At 41.5% G+C, this 22,462-nt stretch overlaps 1 protein-coding gene across 1 annotated transcript in view; it reads left to right on the forward strand.

Annotated features, from left to right (window-relative positions):
- ANKRD33B (ankyrin repeat domain 33B) overlaps nucleotides 1-22,462 on the forward strand; it is a gene marked incomplete at both ends in the record, with an annotated part of 57,524 nt that overhangs the window by 17,411 nt on the left and 17,651 nt on the right. The window contains one exon of the mRNA XM_081326108.1: nucleotides 13,383-13,512. Within this exon, the coding sequence (XP_081182234.1) occupies nucleotides 13,383-13,512 (130 nt within the window). The remainder of the gene's footprint in view (nucleotides 1-13,382; nucleotides 13,513-22,462) is intronic.

The following is a 22,462-nucleotide window of genomic DNA, read 5'->3' on the forward strand; positions in this document are numbered from 1 at the left end:
GGCACACGGAACGCTGTTACCTTAATAATACACCTCACCTAAACATACAGAACACTAAAGTGAACACAAATGAACAACGAAAACAGTACAGTGAAACTTTGGGGAAAGTGAATTGATTGTAACAGCGTACAATTAAAAGGTTCTTCACACTTCCCCTGCATTCCTACCTGCATCTTTCTGAGGTAGGGGCACTTCAGGGTTTGGGAAACTGTAGGTTAGAGGGAAAATTGCTAGGGTAAGACATGCAAGATAGTAATAATAATGCAATGGACCCTGTAGCACCCTCAAAGGCTGATAATTCAAAATACTGTACAACTTTGAACTGCCCAAACACTGCCTATTTCTCCTCTTGATAGACCAGGGATAGTTTTAACTAAGTTGTTCTCTTACTCTAGTTTGAGTGAAATGTACTGTTGGAATATATTGGGGGAGGGGAGGATCAAGAGACGAGATGCATGCTTCCATTCTCAAATGAAAAAAAGAAAAAGACCTCTTGTTTAGTATTGTATATTAAGTTTATATGAGGACAACTAAGACAGATATCTCCCTAATAGACATTTTATCTTTTCACAGCTATTACTCCATTAATGGAAAACAAAAACTTAAACTAACCACCAGGGGAAAAATCTACATTACATTAATATTATAACGTGAATGACATTTTGCTGTTCATGTACTGTTGCAGTTACAATTCCACGTTTTCTTATGCTTAGCAACTTGCTGGAGTTTTGATGAGAAGGGTAGATTTGAATTTATACTCCAGTACAAGTAATTGATGGCAGTGCTAGCTGTTGAGTGAATTAAGTATAATAGGCTAATCCCACAGGTTGATTATTAATGATGAATTGAGTCAAATTAATCTGTTTTACATATCAGAGAAAGTACTAACTGCAAACTTAATTTAAGTTTCGATACGCCTGAATCAAATGTATAAGTAAAAGCATTTGATCATATAGGGCAAATGAAACATAAATAATTTTTGGAAGGGCTAATTTGGCAGCTAATTTGGCGAAAAATAATATATGTTGTTTATCATCTGGGTACAACAGGAAGGGCCATAAATATAGAAAGTCAAGTTATAAATTCCTTCTGTTTATTAGATTTGGAAACTTCCAGAAAGGAATAGTATTGAAAGAAACTACACAGTATGGATGCTAGAATGATTACTTTCCTTCTGTGAATCTATTTCAAATAAGTAAATATTGGTAAAAATGTTTGATATATTTTTATGTTTTGAAAGAAAATATATTATCTGAGTTTTCTGAGAGGAAATCTAACTTTTCCACATGAATATCCATTGTATCTTTTGAAAAGTTTGGAAAATAAAATTTCTAAGCCTTTAACTAGAATTTTATTAAAGGGTTCATTTTGTGAATTTATTTATTTATTTATTTATTTATTTATTTATTTATTTATTTATTTATTTATTTATTTATTTATTATGGGACTTATATGCCGCCCTATCTCCCAGAGGACTCAGAGCGGCTAACAACAATAAAAAACCAACAGTACAAAAGTTAAGAAAAAATTAAATAACAGCCCCAAATATTAATTACACAGTTAAAAATTAAAACTTTTAAAAACCCATCATCAATCCAGGTCAGCCTGATGGAAAAGGAACGTTTTGAGGTCGCAGTGAAAGGACCGGAGGTCCGGGGCCATCCGAAGCTCAAGGGGGAGTTGATTCCAAAGGGCTGGCGCTCCCAAAGAGAAGGCCCTCCTCCTGGGGGTCGCCAGCTGACATTGTCTGGCTGACGGCACCCTGAGGAGGCCCTCTCTGTGTGAGCGCACTGGGCGATGGGAAGTCGTCCCCGGCAGCAGACGGTCCTGCAGATATCCCGGGCCTAAGCCATGTAGGGCTTTAAAGGTAAGTACCAGCACCTTAAATCTCGCCCGGAAGACAACCGGTAGCCAATGCAGCTCACGCAGGAGGGGTGTAATATGGGAGTATCGGGATGCTCCCGTCACTACCCGCGCGGCCGCATTCTGCACCAGCTGGAGCCTCCGGGTGGTCTTCAAGGGCAGCCCCATGTAGAGATCATTGCAGTAATCTATCCGAGAGGTAACGAGTGCATGAGTGACCGTACGTAGGGCATCTCGGTCCAGATAGGGTCGCAACTGGCACACCAGGCGAACCTGGGCGAATGCCCTCCTGGCCACGACTCCAATATGATCTTCAAAACTGAGTCATGAATCCAGGAGGACGCCTAAATTGCGCGCCCTATCAACGGGAGGCAACATTTAATTTAATTTAATTTAATAATATTTGTATACCGCCCTTCTCCCTGAGGACTCAGGGCGGTTCACAGGGCAGAATAAAATACTAAATACAAACGTTAAAAAGAGATTAAATAGTTGCCCATATTAAAACAGTTAAAATAGAATTCTAAAACACCAAGTTAAAAACTAAACCACCAAAAATAAAAAACCCCACCAATCCCCTTCAGGCTAGGCCGGCTTGTACAAACAGAAAGGTCTTGAGATCGCGACGAAAGGAGCGAAGATCGGGCGCCATCCGGAGCTCTACCGGTAGCTGGTTCCACAGCTCCGGAGCGCCCACAGAGAAGGATCTCCCCCTGGGGGCCACCAATCGACATTCTCTGATCGGTGGCACCGAGGAGGCCCTCTCTGTGGGAACGCACAGGGCGCAGGGAGCTTGATGCCGGCAGCAGATGTTCCCTAAGGTACTCCGGCCCCATGCCATGGAGTGCTTTGAACACCGTTACCAGTACCTTGAATCTCACCCGGAAGACAACTGGCAACCAATGCAGCTCACGGAGCAGCGGTGTAACGTGGGAGTATCGGGAGACTCCCAAGACAACTCTCGCGGCTGCATTCTGTACCAGTTGGAGCTTCCGGGTGGTCCTCAAGGGCAGCCCCATGTAGAGAGCGTTGCAGTAGTCCAGACGAGAGGACACGAGCGCATGAGTGACCGTGCACAAATCATCCCGGCTAAGATAGGGCCGCAACTGGCGCACCAGGCGAACCTGGGCGAAGGCCCCCCTAGTCACAGCTCCTACATGGTCTTCCAAGGTGAGCCGTGAATCTAGGAGGACTCCCAAGTTGCGAGCCCTATCTACGGGGGGTAATAGTTCACCCCCCATAGCCAGAGGTGGAATATCCGAATAAACCCGGGATGAAGGTATGCAAAGCCACTCAGTCTTGTCGGGGTTGAGTTGAAGTCTGTTCCTCCCCATCCAGACCCGAACCGCCTCCAGGCACCGGGACATCACGTTGAGGGCATCACTGGGGTGGTTTGGGGTCGAAAGGAAAAGTTGGGTATCATCAGCGTACTGATGATACCCAACTCCAAAGCCACGAATGATCTCACCCAGCGGTTTCATGTAGATGTTGAACAGGAGAGGCGAGAGGACCGACCCCTGAGGAACTCCACAAATGAGAGACCTCGCGGTCGACCTCTGCCCTCCTGCCAACACCGACTGCGAACGTCCCTGGAGATAGGAGGAGAACCACTGTAAAACTGTGCCTCCCACTCCCAGTCCCCTGAGACGCCGCAGCAAGATACCATGGTCGATGGTATCGAAAGCCGCCGAGAGGTCTAATAGGACTAGAACAGAGGAATATCCCCTGTCCCGAGCCCTCCAGAGATCATTCACCAGCGCGACCAATGCCGTCTCCGTGCTGTGCCCGGGCCTGAAACCCGATTGGTATGGGTCTAGATAATCCGCTTCATCCAGGACCAGAGGGAGCTGATGCGCCACCACACTCTCAACAACCTTCGCAAGAAAGCGAAGGTTGGAGACAGGACGAAAGTTGTTTAATACAGCTGGGTCCAAGGCAGGCTTCTTGAGGAGAGGCCTCACCACCGCCTCTTTCAAGACGGCGGGGAAGCTACCCTCACTCAGAGAAGCCGATATAACTGCCTGGAACCAGCTGCGTGTCCTCTCCCGGGCTGCATAGACCAGCCAGGAAGGGCACGGGTCCAATAAACATGTGGTGGTGCTCAGCCTCCCCATGATCCTGTCCACTTCCTCCAGAGTCACAGAATCAAACTCCTCCCAGGTGATATCGACAAGACCGCCCGTGTCCTGATCGTCAGACTCTGCCCAGTCAGAGTCCAGACCGGTCCGAATCCGAGCGATTTTGTCCGACAGATGTTGGACAAAACATCTCTCCCCCCATAACCAAAGATGGAACCTCTTGGACTAAACGAGATGCCGGTACGTAAAGCCACTCAGTCTTGGCCGGGTTGAGCTGGAGCCTGTTCTTCCCCATCCAAATCCGTACCACTTCCAGGCAATGGGACATCACATCGAGGGCATCATTGGCTTGGTTCGGGGTGGAGATAAAGAGCTGGGTATCATCGGCATATTGAAGATACCTCACCCCGAAACCACGGATGATCTCACCCAGCGGCTTCATATAGATGTTGAACAGGAGAGGCGAGAGTACCGACCCCTGAGGCACCCCACAACTAAGGGGCCTAGGGGCTGACCTCTGCCCTCCTGTCAACACCGTCTGCGAACGGCCCGAGGTAGGAGGAGAACCACCGTAAAATGGTGCCTCCCACTCCCAACCCCGCCAGACGTCACAGCAAGATACCATGGTCGATGGTATCAAAAGCCGCTGAGAGATCTAAAAGGACCAGGACAGAGGAATAACCCCTGTCTCGGGCCCGCCAGAGATCATCCACCAGTGCGACCAATGCTGTCTCCGTGCTGTACCCGGGCCTGAAACCCGATTGGTATGGATCCAGATACTCAGTTTCCTCCAGGACCAAAGGGAGCTGCCGTGCCACCACGCTCTCAACAATCTTCGCAAGAAAGCGAAGGTTGGAGAGAGGACGAAAGTTGTTTAGAATAGCTGGATCCAAGGCAGGTTTCTTGAGGAGGGGCCTCACCACCGCCTCCTTCAAGGCGGCAGGGAAGCACCCCTCACTCAAGGAAGCATTTATAACTGCCAGGAGCCAGCCTCGTGTAACCTCCCGGGCTGCATAAACCAGCCAGGAGGGACACGGGTCCAGCAAACATGTGGTGGCACTTAATTTCCCCATGATCCTGTCCACTTCATCCGGAGTCACAGGATCAAACTCTTCCCAAATATTATCGGCCAAACCCATCGTTTCCCCTTCGTCAGACACTTCTAACCTTCTAAATGAATCTTCTGAGTTAATAATATAATAGATTTCTGCATTTGACAAAAGAGAAATATATACTTCCTGCCTCCGAAAATGATTTAAAGACAGAATTGTTGTTAGTTGCGAAGTCGTGTCCGACCCATCACGACCCCATGGACAACGTTCCTCCAGGCCTTCCTGTCCTCTACCATCTTCTGAAGTCCATTTAGGCTCACGCCTACTGCTTCAGTGACTCCATCCAGCCACCTCATTCTCTGTCCTCCCCTTCTTCTCTTGCCCTCAACCTTTCCCAGCATTAGGCTCTTCTCCAGTGAGTCCTTCCTTCTCATTAGGTGGCCAAAGTATTTGAGTTTCAACTTCAGGATCTGACCTTCTAAAGAGCAGTCAGGGTTGATCTCCTCTAGGACTGACCAGTTTGATCGTCTTGCAGTCCAAGGGACTCGCAGGAGTCTTCTCTAGCACCATAGTTCAAAGGCCTCAATTCTTTGGCACTCAGCCTTTCTTATGGTCCAACTTTCACTGCCATACATTGCAACTGGGAAGACCATAGCCTTGACTATACACACTTTTGTTGGCAGGGTGATGTCTCTGCTTTTTAGTGTGCTGTCTAGATTTGCCATGGCTTTCCTCCCCAGGAGCAAGCATCTTTTAATTTCTTGGCTACAGTCCCCATCTGCAGTGATCTTGGAGCCCAGGAAAATAAAATCTGTCCCTACTTCCATTTCTTCACTCCACCTTCATTCTATTCTGGGATATTGGGCTGCCTCCCTCTTCTGAAGGAATATCAACAACCAGTGACAAATTCCTTCACTGAAATGTGAAACCCAGTGATTTGGGCAAGAGTTCTGTCAGCTGCCTATTTTCTTTCCGGACCCAATAACTGTGGGGGTTTTGTTTGTTTAAGTAGATGTGCCAGAATAGAATGTGTCAATAGGGGTTTCATATAAAAGATTTGTCAATGGAAATCACATATCTTCAAAAACCTGCCTACAGAAAGGAAATCACTTGGTACTGAGTAGCTGAGGAATCTATAATAAGCAATTGTTCTAGTTTGTAATAGGTATTTTTACTTTAGCTATGCCAGATGTATTCAGATATATCCAGAATCCTTGAATTGCATGGTCTTAAATGTCTTTAAGGCTTGTTGGGATATCTGGGACAGTATTCTGTCTTTCCTTTTGGAAAACCCCATGGACAGTACCTAGTTTTTTGTTGCCCAAGCCCAGAATGGACTTCTGGAAGCGGCATCCGCACAGAGAATCGGTTGTTCACATATTTGAATCCCACCACTGGATATATGACACAGCCAATTGAGGTAGGAGGCATTTTTCTACTAGGGAAATGAATTGTAGCAGGGAAGGTACGGAGGGCATGTAGCAGGAAAAGAAAGGCAGAGACTATTATCTTGATGGATTAGAGGTGCTGGATGTTTTTGGATATTCTTCACTTTGAGAAATAATTAGTTGCAATCAAGTCCTGCAGATCAGCCCTTAGTATTGCTGGTTAAATGTAAACTAAAGAAATATGCTAAATTTTCCATTTTAGGACATCAAACGTTTCAATTCAATTACTCTGGAAAGCCCACACTGTGGCCACTTGTAATTATGCTTAACTATTGTTAAAAATTTTTTAAAAAAAACATGCCTTATTCATCTTAGGAAAGTTACTTCCTAGCAAGAAAATCAAGGATAATCACAGGTTAGTTACAGAGATGTAATCAACTTAAGGGATGTGGTGGCTCAGTGGGTTAGGACGCTGAGCTTGTTGATCAGAAGGTTGACAGTTTGGCGGGTCGAATCCCGAGTGCCGCGTAACAGAGTGAGCGCCTGTTACTCGTTGCAGCTTCTGCCAGCCTAGCAGTTCGAAAGCACGTAAAAATGCAAGTAGAAAAATAGGGACCACTACGGTGGGAAGGTAACAGCGTTCCGTGCGCCTTTGGCGTCTAGTCATGCCGGCCACATGACCACGGAGACGTCCTCGGACAAGCGCTGGCTCTTTGGCTTTGAAACGGAGATGAGCACGGGCCCCTAGAGTTGGAAACGACTAGCACGCATGTGCAGGGGAACCTTTACCTTTACTTTAATGAACAGGATGAATACAGAAGAATGTCAAATGATACCTCTGCAGTACAAATTAAATCCATAGTATTCTCAAAAGTGTCTAGAAATAAGATTGACTACATGTGCAATCCTGTATTCAGAAATATCATATCTCCCACCTTAATTTGGGACAAAACATTATGCATTGCTACCTTTTTTCTTATGAATATTAATTAATTCAGTAATAGCTGTTGATACCCTGCAATCCTAGTTATATTATCAGTTTTGCTGATTACCTCAGAAATGATGAGACAAATGTATCTGTTAGCATGTATAGATAATATTTATTTAAAACTATCTGGGAAAAGACTTAGTTATTGTAAACTGATTGAAAAGGATTCAAGAGCTTTAAAAGAAAATTGGTAGAAATAATGCAGAAGAACAAAGGGGTCTGAGATACTTCACCATTGGATGAAGTATATGGATAAAGCACATAGTATACATCAACATTTCCAACAAATTTAGCTTTTCAGTTTGAAAAACATTACAGTAATTTTTTCCCAGACCTTAGGCAATTTTATTTCTTTTTTCTCTCCCCTATTACAAAGATCTTGACTTTAGAAAGATAAAGACTTTTTTAATTCAAAATGGGAAAAAAGGTTGTGCCAGTTAACAAATCAGGAGAAAAAAATCAGTATCTCTGGCTTTGAAACTGTGCTTATTCTCAGTATCCTAGTACCCACGAACTCCCAAGTCACTGGGGACGCTACTGACAACTCAGATTTGATTTTGGCCTATATAGCCACCCAGATTGTTGTGGAGTAGATGACCATAACAAATAAAATAAAATTATGCTTCTGCTAAAATCTCATACTTAATCCATTTAAATCTGATATACCATGATCTATGGAATACAATGCTGTGGCAATATCTATTGGAATGTTGTCTGGTTAATACCTGCATAGAGGTCTACCAGAAAATACCAGGATGACTGAGAAGTTGAATAAGAATATTCTTGAAGACCACCATTTAAAATTACTTTTGTATCCTTGCAGAAGAATTTATATGCCTGTGTCTCTGAACTCTCAACTTGAAGATTTTATGTTTTTCTTTACCTTAAAGGAAAATTGAATAAGAAAATGGTAAAAAAAAGTAAAGACAAGGGAAAAGAAAAGAAATATAGCTATATCTTGTTAATATCAAAACCTCTCTCTCTCTCCATACGATTTCATTTGTAAGAAAAACATACCCTTGTCTATAACATCTCTCTATACTGCTTCATGTTGCCTTTTATTTTTCATGTTGTTCTTTTATTGTTTAAATTTGTCATATATTTCTTTTTGAAGATGTAATGAACTCCAGCTAAATAATGTTCTGGTGTTCTCCTTCCTCTCAGCTCATTCACTCGTGGTGGTGGTGGTGATGATGATGATGTTGTTGATAATAATAATAATAATAATAATAATAATAATAATAATAATAATAATAATAATAATAATAATATAATAAAATAATAATAATAATCATCATCATCATCATCATCATCATCATCATCATCATCATCATCATACAACAATAGTAGTAGTAGTTGGGAGGGACCTTGGAGGTCATCTAATCCAACCCCCTGCTCAGGCAGGAAACCCTATACCATTTCAGACAAATGGCTGTCCAGTCTCTTCTTAAAAACTTCCAGTGTTGGAGCATTCACAGCTTCTGGTGGCAGATTGTTCCACTGATTGTTCTAACTGTTAGGAAATTTCTGCTTAGCTCTAGGTTGCTTCTCTCTTTGATTAGTTTCCTTCCATTGCTTCTTGTCCTGCCTAGTTCATATATTTGTTTTGTAATTTGATCCTATATGTTTTCTCTAGATCAGGGGTGTCAAACTCTCAATGTCACGTGACGTGTCGCGATGTATCGTGACTTTTTTTCCATTGCCGGCAATGGTGGGCGTGGTTTCGGCATGACGCATCCGGCCTACAGGCTGGCAATTTGACACCCCTGCTCTAGATGACCAAACCACCTTATCATACATCTTTATGGTTGCTCACTTTTGTATTTGTGTTCATTCAGCAGCCATTTACTCTTGTCTGTATGTTTACTTGTTTCACCACCCTTTTTAAAGTACCCTATCCCCAGTGCATTCAGTCTTCATATTATTCTTGCACATCCAATTCACATTTTGAAGAACAAAGTGGGCAAAAGCATGCTGTTATACACATCTTCTTTTGACAAACATTCTTTGCATAAGGCCAAGTATCTTTTTGCTAGCATGTTCATTCTTATCATTTCCATTCATTTCTTATTTTTAATAAGCATTCTAACAAGATACAGATATTATCTTCTTTATTTTTTCTATTTTCCTATAATTTGTTATTCACTCCATTTTTCCTGCAGTTGCAACTACGGTAATAATCTTTGTATTTAGCCATAAGTACATTAAACAAAGGACGCGGTGGCTCAGTGGGTTAGGACGCTGAGCTTGTCGATCAGAAGGTCGGCAGTTTGGCGGGTTGAATCCCGAGTGCCATGTAACAGAGTGAGCGCCTGTTACTTGTCCCAGCTTCTGCCAACCGAGCAATTAGAAAGCACGTAAAAATGCAAGTAGAAAAATAGGGACCACTACGGTGGGAAGGTAACAGCGTTCCGTGCGTCTTTGGCGTCTAGTCATGCCAGCCACATGACCACGGATACGTCTTCGGACAAGCGCTGGCTCTTCGGCTTTGAAACGGAGATGAGCACCGGCCCCTAGAGTTGGAAACAACTAGCACGCATGTGCAGGGGAACCTTTACCTTTACATTAAACAACCAAACTGCACTACATTTTCACACATGCTTATTTCTATCATATACAAAAAGTATTGATATGAAAATATAATATCAGTAAGTAGACAGAGAGGTGGAAAAGTTACACAATTAGTGCTCATGAGATGCATATTACTGATGAAGAATTAACCATAGAAATTAAAATACATTATTTTTAGTGGAAAAGAAAGGTATTATTAATGTCACAGCCAAATGTTATTACGTAAAGACAAATCATCTACCAAAGGGAAAAGAGAGAAGAAAACTACTAAAAATTTTGTGCCTGAATATTTAGTTTTTAACTTTATCCATGTCATACCCTTGTTGGCTGATATATAATATTCATAAATAAAAATTTCATGTAAACATCTATTATAAATATATGCTGTTAGTTTTTGCCATATATCATTCTTATCGCATTTGACAACTGATCTTTGCAAAATACTTTAGAATTCCATAACCCATACCATTATGCTGAGATCATGTTGTCCCTCTCTCTGTTATCATTTCAGAAGAGTTAAAGCAGTGATCTTCCACAGGGCCTGGCTGAAAGCAGCTGCTGAGAGGGCAGCTAAGTCTTTGGGCTGAGAGGATGTTAGGCCACTGTGAGTGTTTTTAATGTGTGTAAAATGTGTTTTGTGACATCACAGTCCAAGCTCACCCACCCACCCGCTATAAATTTACATGTGATATTGTGACATAAGCCTGAAAAGGTGGGGCCTGGGTCCTAATGATATGATACAGCTTCTGTGATTTTTAGAGGCATTGTATTTGAATGATTGCCATATTCAAAACCTCTTTCCCACTTTGCGTTCTTCAAAATTCAATGTTTCCTCTTAAATAATCACATCAGTGGTGGTTTTAAAATGTACATTCACTGTTTGACAGGTGTACTTAACAAGTAGACTTGAAGTATTTCTTTGAAACCAGTTTTTCTGCTCACCAAATGGTTCACAATTCTCATTTTTGAGTCCTTAAATGGCTCAACTTATTTTTCTACACTTATCTAGTTCCCATCCATCCATCTATCCATCCATGTCACCTAAAGAGTACTTTCCTTCTCAATCATATTCAACAAGCTGTGTAGTTTTCTAAAAAAAACCACTTTCTGTTTCTGGTTTTTTGATCACCATTCACTGGAGTATAATATTCAATTGTCACCAAGCAATGGATTCCTACTTTCATAAATACAGTACTGTACCTACAGGAGTTTAGTTGACACCAATATATACTTTTTGGCACACAGTACATGTATTCATCAAGTCCATTCTCGTTCACATCTTCATTTGCTTCTACAACAACATACTTCATCTTTCTTTTACTTTCACTGAGACTCCATCCCTCCCTTTCTTCCTCTCCCCCTGGGAACTTTGTACTTGGACGCTTTTTGAAGTTTAAACATTAGGACTGGATACTGTCAATGTCTCCCTCTTGTTACCCCGACTAAAGGCTAAAGTCTAGTTTACAAACAGTTATAAACCATAAGTGGATTTCCTGATTTATAACTTTCCTGATTTATTTTCTGTTGAAACTTACTTAGGTTGTGAAAGTTGGTGGATGAGTATGTCCACGAAACTAACAAGATGGCTACAACGTTGGTTCTAGTAAAATCAGTACCATTGTATATTGGATATCCTTCAAAATAAATAATATTTATTGTAGGCAAGAAAGAGGTTTTTCATCAACTAAAGATCAGGTTAGGGACTGTACACATAACTTCAAAGCGTACATTGGGTCATAAAGTTACAATAGTTATTATGGCTCTGTTTGGTAAAACAAAACAAGAGCAAACAGGTCAATAATCAGAGCATTAGAAGTTGTCAGCCTACAGTCTGTCGACTGCCTGTGGCCTCAGCCGTAAAGGGCATGAGAACTCTTTGGAAGTTTTGCCCATTTTTTGTCAGTTTGTTTCCCAGGATATTTATAGCATCCAGTTGGCTGCAGATACTAGATCAGAGGTCTCCAACCTTTTGGGCACCAGGGACCGGTTTCATGGAGAAACGGACCAGAGAGTGCGTGGTTTTGTGTGCTGCCTGCATCCCACGGATGGGGCTTTGCTTGTTTGTGCGGACTGGTTGCTGGTATGCTGCAGCCCAGTACCGGTCCATGGACCAGGGGTTGGGGACCCCTGTACTAGAGTGCTTGCCACTACAAGTCAACAGTCTTCAAGGGATGGGTAGATGAGAATACGTTGTTCACAGGAAAAAGTAATCTTGATTGGAGTCCCTAGAATACAGAATCATTTTCCACACTGGGAATCCAGCAATCTGTAAACAGATCACTGAGGGGGAAGTTTCTTTGGAACGATGGAAGGTTGTCCCAGTGTGTGTATACATATGCATGTGTGAGCAGGCTAGATTGTATGCAATCTGCATGTGGATCTGCAGATTGTATTGATTAAAACGAGCTCTTCGTGCAGCAAATATCCAAGATTTGAACTTTGTAGTTGGCAATTTTACTCCCAGGTTGAATGGGTCCATGACATCTTTTTTGAACTGCAGTAAAAATACATAGTATTTTTTAAAGTATTCCTATAAAAATACAACATAAATAAGTTAATATCTGCAATATCTCAACAAAACTGCAAATATTTAAAAACATAAATGATTTTTGGAAGAAACAGGAAAAAAACCTCTGCTTTTTAAAAGACAGGAATAAAATGAATTACAGAAAAAGTTATTGTTTTTGTTAATATGAAGACATTGATAGAGAAATTTACCTCTTTGTAAATTTATTTTCTATGATAACCCATAGACCGAGCACATTTGGAATTATATGTGCTATTTTTTAGTTTAAAATAATTTTATAGAGCATAAAAACAGTATTTTGCTGTATGACTATATGTTTACCTATGTTTTTTTTAAAAAAACATAGTTTAAGCCTGCAACTATTACTTTAAAGACACTTTACATTGATTGGAGAGAAAGTAAGTATACCAGTTCATTTCCACCTCCGTTTCATAAGTAGGAAAATAAATAAGGGGTTGACTTTGAAGAAGCCAGCTTTCACCTGTTTCCTTTCTGTTGCGTTTGAAGTTTCTCATTTTTGTTGCATGCCTGATTTTTATGAGTTTTCAATTTATATGGCTTGCCCCTACTGTTTACTTCAGGGATGCTTGTCTAAATAAAGTAACAAATATTGCTACTTTATTTAGATAAGCATCCCTGAAGTAAACATTTACCAATCTTCATTCTGGTATTTCTGGTACCAACTACCTTTGTTTTATGCTCTGTTTCTGGTATGTTATTTTACTTTAATTAATCATTTCTATTTGCTGGTTTATTATTGTTAATTTCCATGAAGTAGAAAAGCAGATTTGAAATAAAATATTCTCCGAAGAAAAGTAATTTATAATATTAATGTCTTCAAAGAACTTCAAATAAGTAGTACTTGAACTGTGCTCACTACACCTTAACCTCCACCTTTTTATTATTTATTTATAGACTGGCCTTATTGTTGCCTGTTACCATGGGTACGTGGATATTGTAATAGCCTTAGCACAGTGTCCTCATATTGATGTAAACTGGCAGGACAACGAAGGGAATACAGCTCTAATTACAGCTGCTCAGGCAGGTAAGGATATTTAATTTTTATGTTCAGTAGTGCACCTTTGCAATTGTGATCCTTGTGATGATCCAATGAATTTCAGGCTTCCTCATTTTTAAAGAGGGACAGTGTACACCAGGTAGTTATCACTCACTTAGATTGCTCAGCGTAATAAGTGAAATACATGCTATGCATTAGTACACAAAACAGATAGTTAAAAATTCTCAGTCATCCAGGTCATAGTTATCCCAAAGATGCTTTTTCACGAGGCAACTGGACTTTCTTGTTTTTCTTTGAAGATGTTTCGCTTTTCATCCAAGAAGCTTCTTCAGCAATGACTAGATGGTGGGGAAATGGAAGGATTTGTACTCCTTGCAGATAGCTGGTCATTTACGTTCCTTTAGAGCAGGGATGTCAAACTGGCAGCCCACGGGCTGGATGCGTCATGTGCAGGCCACGCCCACCCCAGCTTGGCAAAGGCAAAAAACACGACATATCAGACGACACAATTGAGTTTCATACCCGTGATTTAGAGCAGAGGTCCCCAGCCTATGGGCCGTGCGCACGCTCACCCCACTTGCGCCAGTGCTAGTTGAGCTGCAAGCCATGCATTGGTGCTAGCAGCCCCATTTGCAGAGCACACAGGCACACGCAGCCACATTTGCATGTGTGTGCATGCGTGCATAAAGGTGCCTGCCCCTCCCTTTCCCACTGGGCCTCCAATCCAGAAAGGTTGGAGATCCCTGCTTTAGAGAGTCGTCGATGCCACCTGGAGTTTTATCTGTGTCGTCAGGGTCACCTGAGTAGTGCAGATTTCCACATCCATTTGCAACACAGATAAACCTCAGGACTCAGGAATTGTGGGAGTTGAAGTCTATGAGTCATAAAAGAGCCGAGGTTGCCTACCCCTGCTCCAGGTGACCCCTCCCCAGAGAGAATCTCTAGGCTGCCATTATTGATAATGAAGGTTTTGATTTGACCCTCCTCAGCCCCCCAGCAGCATTGACAAAACCTCCTGATTGATTGATTGCTGGCTTCTGCAGCTAATTATAGTGTTACCCAAAGACGCTCTGTGGAGATTAACTGTGACTTCAATTACATTTAACAGCACCACTCCCCAGGTAATAGTTCCATTAAAGTGTTAAGGGAACCAATCAGTGCCTTTCCAAATTTGGATCTCACCCCATTCCCTCAAAAATCAGAGATTAATTTCCATGCTTATCTATGCCGATGATATAGATATTGTCTCCCACACCTAAATTGTAATCTTCGGGGTTTTGCTAACCATTGCCTAATTATAGGATTGAAAATAAACTATGCAAAAATAGTGGTGTTGCCTTTCACCAGCATGTATGGGAAATTAAGGGGGCGTGATGGCTCAGCAATTAAAGACACTGAGCTTGTCAGCTGGAAAGCTGACAGTCTGGCTTCTAGACACGAGTGCTGCAGGACAGAATGAGCTCAAGTTTCTTGCCCCAGCTCCTGCCCACTTAGCAGTTTGAAAGCATGCAAATGCAAGATAAATAGGTAGCACTTCAATGGGGAGGTAACAGTATTCTGTGTGCCTTGTCGTATAGTCGTGTTGGCCGCATGACCACAGAAGTGTCTTCAGACAACACTGGCTCCTTCAACCAAGAAACAGATGAGCACCACCCCCTAGAGTCAGACAAAACTGGACAGAGAAAAACTTAACCTTTATATGGGAAATTAATAACCATCCCTAGCAAATAAAGATGTTTAAATATCTAGACATCAATTTCCAAATATCCACATTAAGTGGAGTTAAAGAAATATCTTAGTATGATATGGGATAACACTCATTTAAAGCAGGGGTGCCAAACTCAATTTCATTGAGGGCCACATCAGCATTGTGGTTACCCTCAGGGGGCCAGGTGGGTGTTGCCTACGGGGTGGGTGTGGCCAACTCGACATCACTCGCTTCAGGGGTGCCTGGGCAGGACTGGGGCAGATCTGAGGGTCTCTGGCTGTGGAGAATGGGACTAGGGCGAGCACTGGGACATGGTCTCTCCCACCCTCCCTCTGTTCCTTCCTTCCTTTTTCCCTCCCTCCCTCCTGACGTTCCTTCCTTCCTTCCTCTGTTCCTTTTTCCCTGTTCCTTCCTTCCTCCCTCCCGTTTTCCCTCCCTCCTTCCCTCCTTCCCTTCCTTCATCCCCCGTTCCTTCCTTCCTCCCCCGTTCCTTTCTTCACCTTCTCATCTTTTTCCTTCCCCCACGCTCATAAAGTGGTGATGGGAGGGGGAGAGATTGCCAGCACTAATATGCTGCTGCCGGCCATTCCTATACCATGTGGGCGTGCGGGGGTGGTCCCGTTGAAAGGGATGCCTCGTGGCTGTGAGGCTGGAGGTGCTGGTGGGGTGGGTGGCACTGATCTATAACCTGGTTGCGTCCATCAAAGCCAGAACGCGTTCAGCCTAAGATCCACTGGAACCAGCAAGGAGCTGCCCCGCCACCTCTGTCCTGCCCTCCAGGTGTGCACACAGGACACGGCCAGTGCTGGCATCCTGGTGAAGTCAGCCTGCAGGGCAAGACAGCCAGCAGGGATGCCGGACTATACTTCTGCATGCACCCAGGCTGTCCCGTGGATTTAAGGCTCAGTGCATTCTGGCTTTGATGGACACAACCAGGTTGTAAATCAGCACCAACTCCCCTCCCCCAGCACCTCAAGCCTCACAGCCACAAGGCATCCTTTTTACTGGTATAGACCCCCTTCCCCACGTGGGATAGCAAGACCGGCAGCAACATGGCAGCGCTGGCAATCTCTCCCCCTCCCATCACCCCTTCCTGAGTGTGGAGGAAGGAAAGAGATGAGAAGGAAAGAAGAAAGCGTAGCAGAGAGGGGAATGGGGGGTGGAATCGTCGCTGGCTGGGATCATTGCTGTCTGGGAGGTTTTGCCAGAGCTCTGCGGATTCGGCAAAGAGGTTTGGACCTCCGGCAGCCTCCACGGTGGCTGGCGGCAGGGAAGGGAGAGCAAGGGAGAGCGAGGTAGGAAGTTGGTGAAAAGGCTTTTTATTCTTTCTCCAGCGAATAAACTTCCTACCTTGCTCTCCCTTCTTTTGGCTTGTCTCTCCGGAAAAGAGAAAATAAAATCTTCTTCCCCCAGTCAATCTCCTCTTCCCCTTTAAAAATCCCTCCCAAGAGCCCCGCCCCCACCGCCAGAGCTCCCAGCCAGCAACGATCCTCCCCACAATTCCCCTCTCTGCTACGCTTTCTTCTTCTCATCTCTTTCCTTCCTCCACACTCAGGAAGGGGTGATGGGAGGGGGAGAGATTGCCAGCGCTGCCATGTTAGTGCCGGTCTTGCTATCCTGCGTGGGGTGTGTGTGTCTGTGCCGATGAAAGGGATGCCTAGTGCCTGCGAGGCTGGAGGTGCTGGGGGGGGTTTGGCCCATCAAAGCCAGAATGCACTCAGCCTTAAATCCACTGGAACCAGCAAGGAGCTGCCTCACCACCTTCCCCCCACCCCCAGGTGTGCGCACAGGAGACGGCCAGCACCACCGTCCTGGGTGAAGTCAGCCTGCAGGACAAGACAGCCAGCAGGCTTTAAATAAGTAGCATTTAGATAATTCTGTGTCATAGCTTTATAAAAATAGAAGTAACTATATTATACCCCATTTGTACTGTAATAAGCTATCAATAAAAATGCTACCTCCCTATAGATCCACAAAAATAATCCTAAATAATCTAGGATTTAATTTATGACTTTTCCCTCATTGTTAATCTTTAGTAAACCAAGTAAAATAGTCCTGTGCAAAGCAATTTATATTTGCACAATGATTTCTTGTTCCCTAGAGGCAACGCCACTACGGGTAGTGTTCGCCCTATGACCACAACAGTCAAAAATTTCTGTTGTAAAGAAAGACATTTGTTAAATGAATTTTGCCTCATTTTATGACCATTCTTGCCACAGTTGTTAAGTGAATCACTGCAGTTGTTAACTTAGTTACATGACTATTAAGTGAATCTGGCTTCCCCATTGACATTGCTTGTCAGAATTTTGTAAATGGGGACCACGTGACCTGGGGACACTGCAACCTTATAAATATGAGTCAGTTGCCAAGTGTTTGAATTTTGATCACATGACCATGGTCAGGGGTAGGCAACCTTGGCTCTTTTATGACTCGTGGACTTCAAGTCCTAGAATTCCTGAGCCAGGAATATATTAACTCCTCATCAGAGGAAACTCAAGCAGTCTCAATGGAGCCCTTCAGTTGAATGCTTATGGAAGCAAAATCTCTCTTTGAAAATTTGCAGAGATCTGTGTGGACAGGACTTGCCTATTTGTAGTGAATTAATACAGAACATTTCTGTATGAACAAAAACATTTTAAAGTCGTAAAATATATTCAAAAAGTGAAGACCTTACTGACCTCTTGAGAGCTTGTCGTTATTTCTCCAGGTTGAATAAAAGCTCAGTTATAGGTCTTTATAAAAGTTCATGCAGAATACTGAATAATAATAATAAAAATAATAATAATAAAATAATAATAATAATAATAATAATAATAATAATAATAATAATAATAATAATAATAACAACAACAACAATAATAACAATAATAACAATAATAATAATATGATGATGATGATGATGATGATAAAAAGGAGAAGTATTCAAGCATAAATTTAATTCTAAAACCTGGTGTGACTGACTAAAATTCTGTGAAGAAATGGGAAGAGTAAGAGAAAGCTTTCTTGTTGCATCTTACAGATCCTTCATGGTCAGTCTTTGGTCTTGTCCACGCCAAGAATGAATGAGAATTAAATAATAGTAATAAATACATTTTGAAATCTAAAAAGAGAGAGATGTATGCAAAGTTATTTATTAGCAATTTATATAGGCCAGGGTTTGGCCAAGTGTGGGCCCTCAAGGGGAACATGAGAGAGCAGATCAAAACTTGAGCATTTTCCTTCTGCTTTCTAGGCTGGATTACCAGTTTCATGCAAGAGTCTACTGAATGCCAAACCAGGCAAGCTTTCTAAAACCCCATGTGAAGCCTGAATGTTCTTGGTCTTTTTTAACACTTACATGGAAACATAGACCTAGTGGTCCATCAAATCTGCCTTTTGAGTTTGTTTTTTGTTTTCTTTTTCATTTCTTTGCGTTAGTTTTTCAAAATTGGAGTGATCCTTCCTGAAGAGCATTTGCAAAGTATTGATCATCTGACCTGACACTGACTCTACAAAAGGAATTAGCTACTTCCCACTCAAAATATATTTTATATTATTAAATATAATAATAGAATATCTACAAATAACGGTTTTAGGTTGGGGGAGGTTATATTTCCAATGAAATAATCATTACATAATACTATCAGGTCTATCATTGTTTTAGTTGATACATTTATTTAACATTATTAAAAGTAAATGGAATATTTATTTTGTTAATTAATAATGGAAATCATAAGTTTTATTAATTGGGGGCAGGTAGTATTGTGCAAATCCATTTTATCATTTGTTGGGGATTTTAACGTTAGAACAAGGATTCAAGCTATTCTGGCATATTGCCATTGGATACAGGTTGGCCAGATTCCTATCACTTTACGTGATTTATGAGAGAAAGAGCATGTAAACCTAATGAATAAAAAACAAAAATAACATGTGGGATTCCTGTTTTTTAACCCTTTGTAACACTGGAGATGAGCCCATGGATGAGTATCCAGCAGCCAGTTTCTGAGACTAAAAATCTGATCTTTCAGATAAAAGCATTCAAAAGTCAAATGTTGCATTGCATCTGATAAAAAGCAGGTACTGAATACTAGAAGCAAATTTTGACCTCTCTTTTTACTTACTGAAACAGAACAGCTCACATAGCTCAGGATTAGGGATGATCAGATACATCATTTACATTAAAAGATAGCAAAGTATATCCTCCAGATTACTTTTCCATATGCAGTGGTGTGCTAGGGCTGGCTTGTACCAGCTTGTGGGAGCCGATTGTTAAATTTTCTGGAATTTAGCCAGCCTGTTGAAAGCAGAGCTGAGCCCTCTGCCTATTTCACAGTCAGCTGTTTAGCACCTAGTAGCATGCAGTGGCAATGGAGCTGCAGACCCAGTTATTAAATATTTATCAGTACAGTAGTACTCATATGTCTCCTGAGCACAATATTTACATAGTCAAGCATTTGAATGAACTGAATTTCCATCCCCCACAGGTAGATGAGAAGCTGTTGCCATTCATGCTATGTGCTACTGATGCAGTGAGTTTATCTCAATTCCCATTATTGCTTTGATAATTCCAATTTAGCTATCAAAGAAAATATTGTAGCATTTGCCAAGACACCTAAAATAAGCAGCTAACCAATTCAGGGTAATAATAGCAAAGAGATGAAGATGTGCTTTAAAGCTCTAGTTAGTTTTTCATTGATGGGCAAGAGAAAAATTGGGATTATGCATCCTATGTTGACAGTGCAGAAAAGTGCTGCAACAGTCTGAGAATTGTCCCTACTACGAAATTATGTGTGGCCCAGTGTTTAACACAACTCCTTGGCACATCTCAATTTGGCCTGTATTTCAACTATGCTGCTGTTTGCTTGATTCAGTTCAAATAAAAAATTTGAAAGCAGTGTTCCAGCTTCCCAGATGTATAATCAACGTATCCACGTGACTCAATTTGGACTCTAATCTAGGGTGAAATTTTGAACTTGGCTAGTGATATCTGGTTTCTGGACAAGCTCTTACCCAGAGGGCTCAGCTCCCTTTAACAATCCTTGTAAAATATCAGTTGGATTGGAAAAGAATCTTATGGGACCAATTGCTTGCTATTGCTCTAGCATTAGCATTCTTGTTATCCTGAAATATGAATAAGCTCAGAAGACTCTTGAATAGTTAAGTATGGAAATAGAATTGTAAATTGGTGTTAGTCTGCTACCTAAGCCAAATAATCCTTGAGTTTACTTACTAATATCAGTGATAATAAAGCTTAAATAGATACAGACATCCCGAAGTAAAAGGAATCATGCACAGTGTTTCTATCAGTAACTAACTTGTCACCTACTCTTCAAAGATAAATGGATCACTGCAGCACAAGATTCCCATTTGCTTCCCTTGGATTTTTCAGATTTTTATTTGTTAAATTTATTTGTCACCGATCTTGCTGTGGGGTTACTCTAAGTGGCATTTTAATAAATTCCATCTACTTAGAAACCCATGAGCAGAGTTTCTTTCCTAGTCCTTGCCCATTTCTTTTCTCTTGAATTTTTAAACGACAAACCTTTTCTATTAAAGATGGGAAGGATTTGGAAAGATCATTTTTGCTACATGTTAAGGTAATCACCTTTCCTGAGGAGGATCCTTTTTTATTATTAATATATTTCATTGATTTTTCCCCCCACTCAATAATTAGTGAACTGTGTTGTCTGGGTTACATTTGTAAAAGAATCATTAACAATTAATTTCTATAATTCATATTCCACATATTAATTTTAGTTGATTTCCTCTTTCCCCGAAATAACCTCTTTTGCAAGCATTGGGTTAATACAATTCTTATTATTTTGATAAATAACAATTAAATATGTAATTTTTCCCAATATTCCTAAAAATAATAATCATATTAATATAATATTTCTTTTCTATTCAATCATTTTGATTGCCTCATCATAAATCCTGTTACAATTCTTATTTTAGTTTATTTCTCCCACCAAATTCTAGATATTCTTGCTGGTGAAGATTTTCTCAAAAGTTAATTACATTTACATTTACAAATTTAACTCTATTTTTTCCATATAAGCCATCTCACACTTTTACATTTCTTAAGCAATAGATAAAACAATGAAAAGAGGGAAAAAGAGAAAGGAAAGAGAAAGGAAAACAAGAGTAAAGAAACATAAGAAATAACATACTAATTAAAATATCTATATATTTCTTTCCTAAATTTTTTATTCTTTTTAACCATAATTAAGAATACATTTAATCTTTAAACATTCCATTCAATACATCTAGTCATCTAGTCCTTTAACTCTTAAAACATTTTTTTAAAATTTTCTTAGATTCAGTCACATTTAAATATCTAAAACATTTCCTTTATTGTATCCTGTAGAATTTTCTTATTCACGAGTTGCAGAAATTCTTTGTCCTCTATCAACAAGGCCAAGTTATTATCATCTTTTTTTTTATTGAAAAGTTTTACAATACATTTTTAAAAAGAAAAACTCCCTCCCCCTCCCCTCCCCCTTACCCTCCCCTCCCCCCCCCCGACTTCCCAGAGCTGAATACAGGGTATAAACTTTACAAACTTAAGCTAAAATATGCTAACGAACTAAAAGAAAGCATTAAATTCTATCGCACTTTGTTGTTGTTGTTGTTAGTTGCGAAGTCGTGTCCGACCCATCGCGACCCTATGGACAATGTTCCTCCAGGCCTTCCTGTCCTCTACTATCTTCTGGAGTCCATTTAAGCTCACGCCTACTGCTTCAGTGACTCCATCCAGCCACCTCATTCTCTGTTGTCCCCTTCTTCTAGTGCCCTCAATCTTTCCCAGCATTAGGCTCTTCTCCAGTGAGTCCTTCCTTCTCATTAGGTGGCCAAAGTATGTGAGTTTTAGCTTCAGGATCTGGCCTTCTAAAGAGCAGTCAGGGTTGATCTCCTCTAGGACTGACCGGTTTGATCGCCTTGCAGTCCAAGGAACTCGCAGGAGTCTTCTCCAGCACCACAGTTCAAAGGCTTCAATTCTTTGGCGCTCAGCCTTTCTTATGGTCCAGCTTTCACTGCCATACATTGCAACTGGGAAGACCATAGCCTTGACTATACGCACTTTTGTTGACAGGGTGATGTCTCTGCTTTTTAGTGTGCTGTCTAGATTTGCCATGGCTTTCCTCCCGAGGAGCAAGCGTCTTTTAATTTCTTGGCTACAGTCCCCATCTGCAGTGATCTTGGAGCCCAGGAAAATAAAATCTGTCACTACCTCCATTTCTTCCCCATCTATTTGCCAGGAATTGAGAGGGCCAGATGCCATGATCTTGG

Source organism: Vipera berus (assembly GCF_964194415.1).
Source record: "Vipera berus genome assembly, chromosome: 3".
Lineage (NCBI taxonomy): Eukaryota > Metazoa > Chordata > Lepidosauria > Squamata > Viperidae > Vipera > Vipera berus.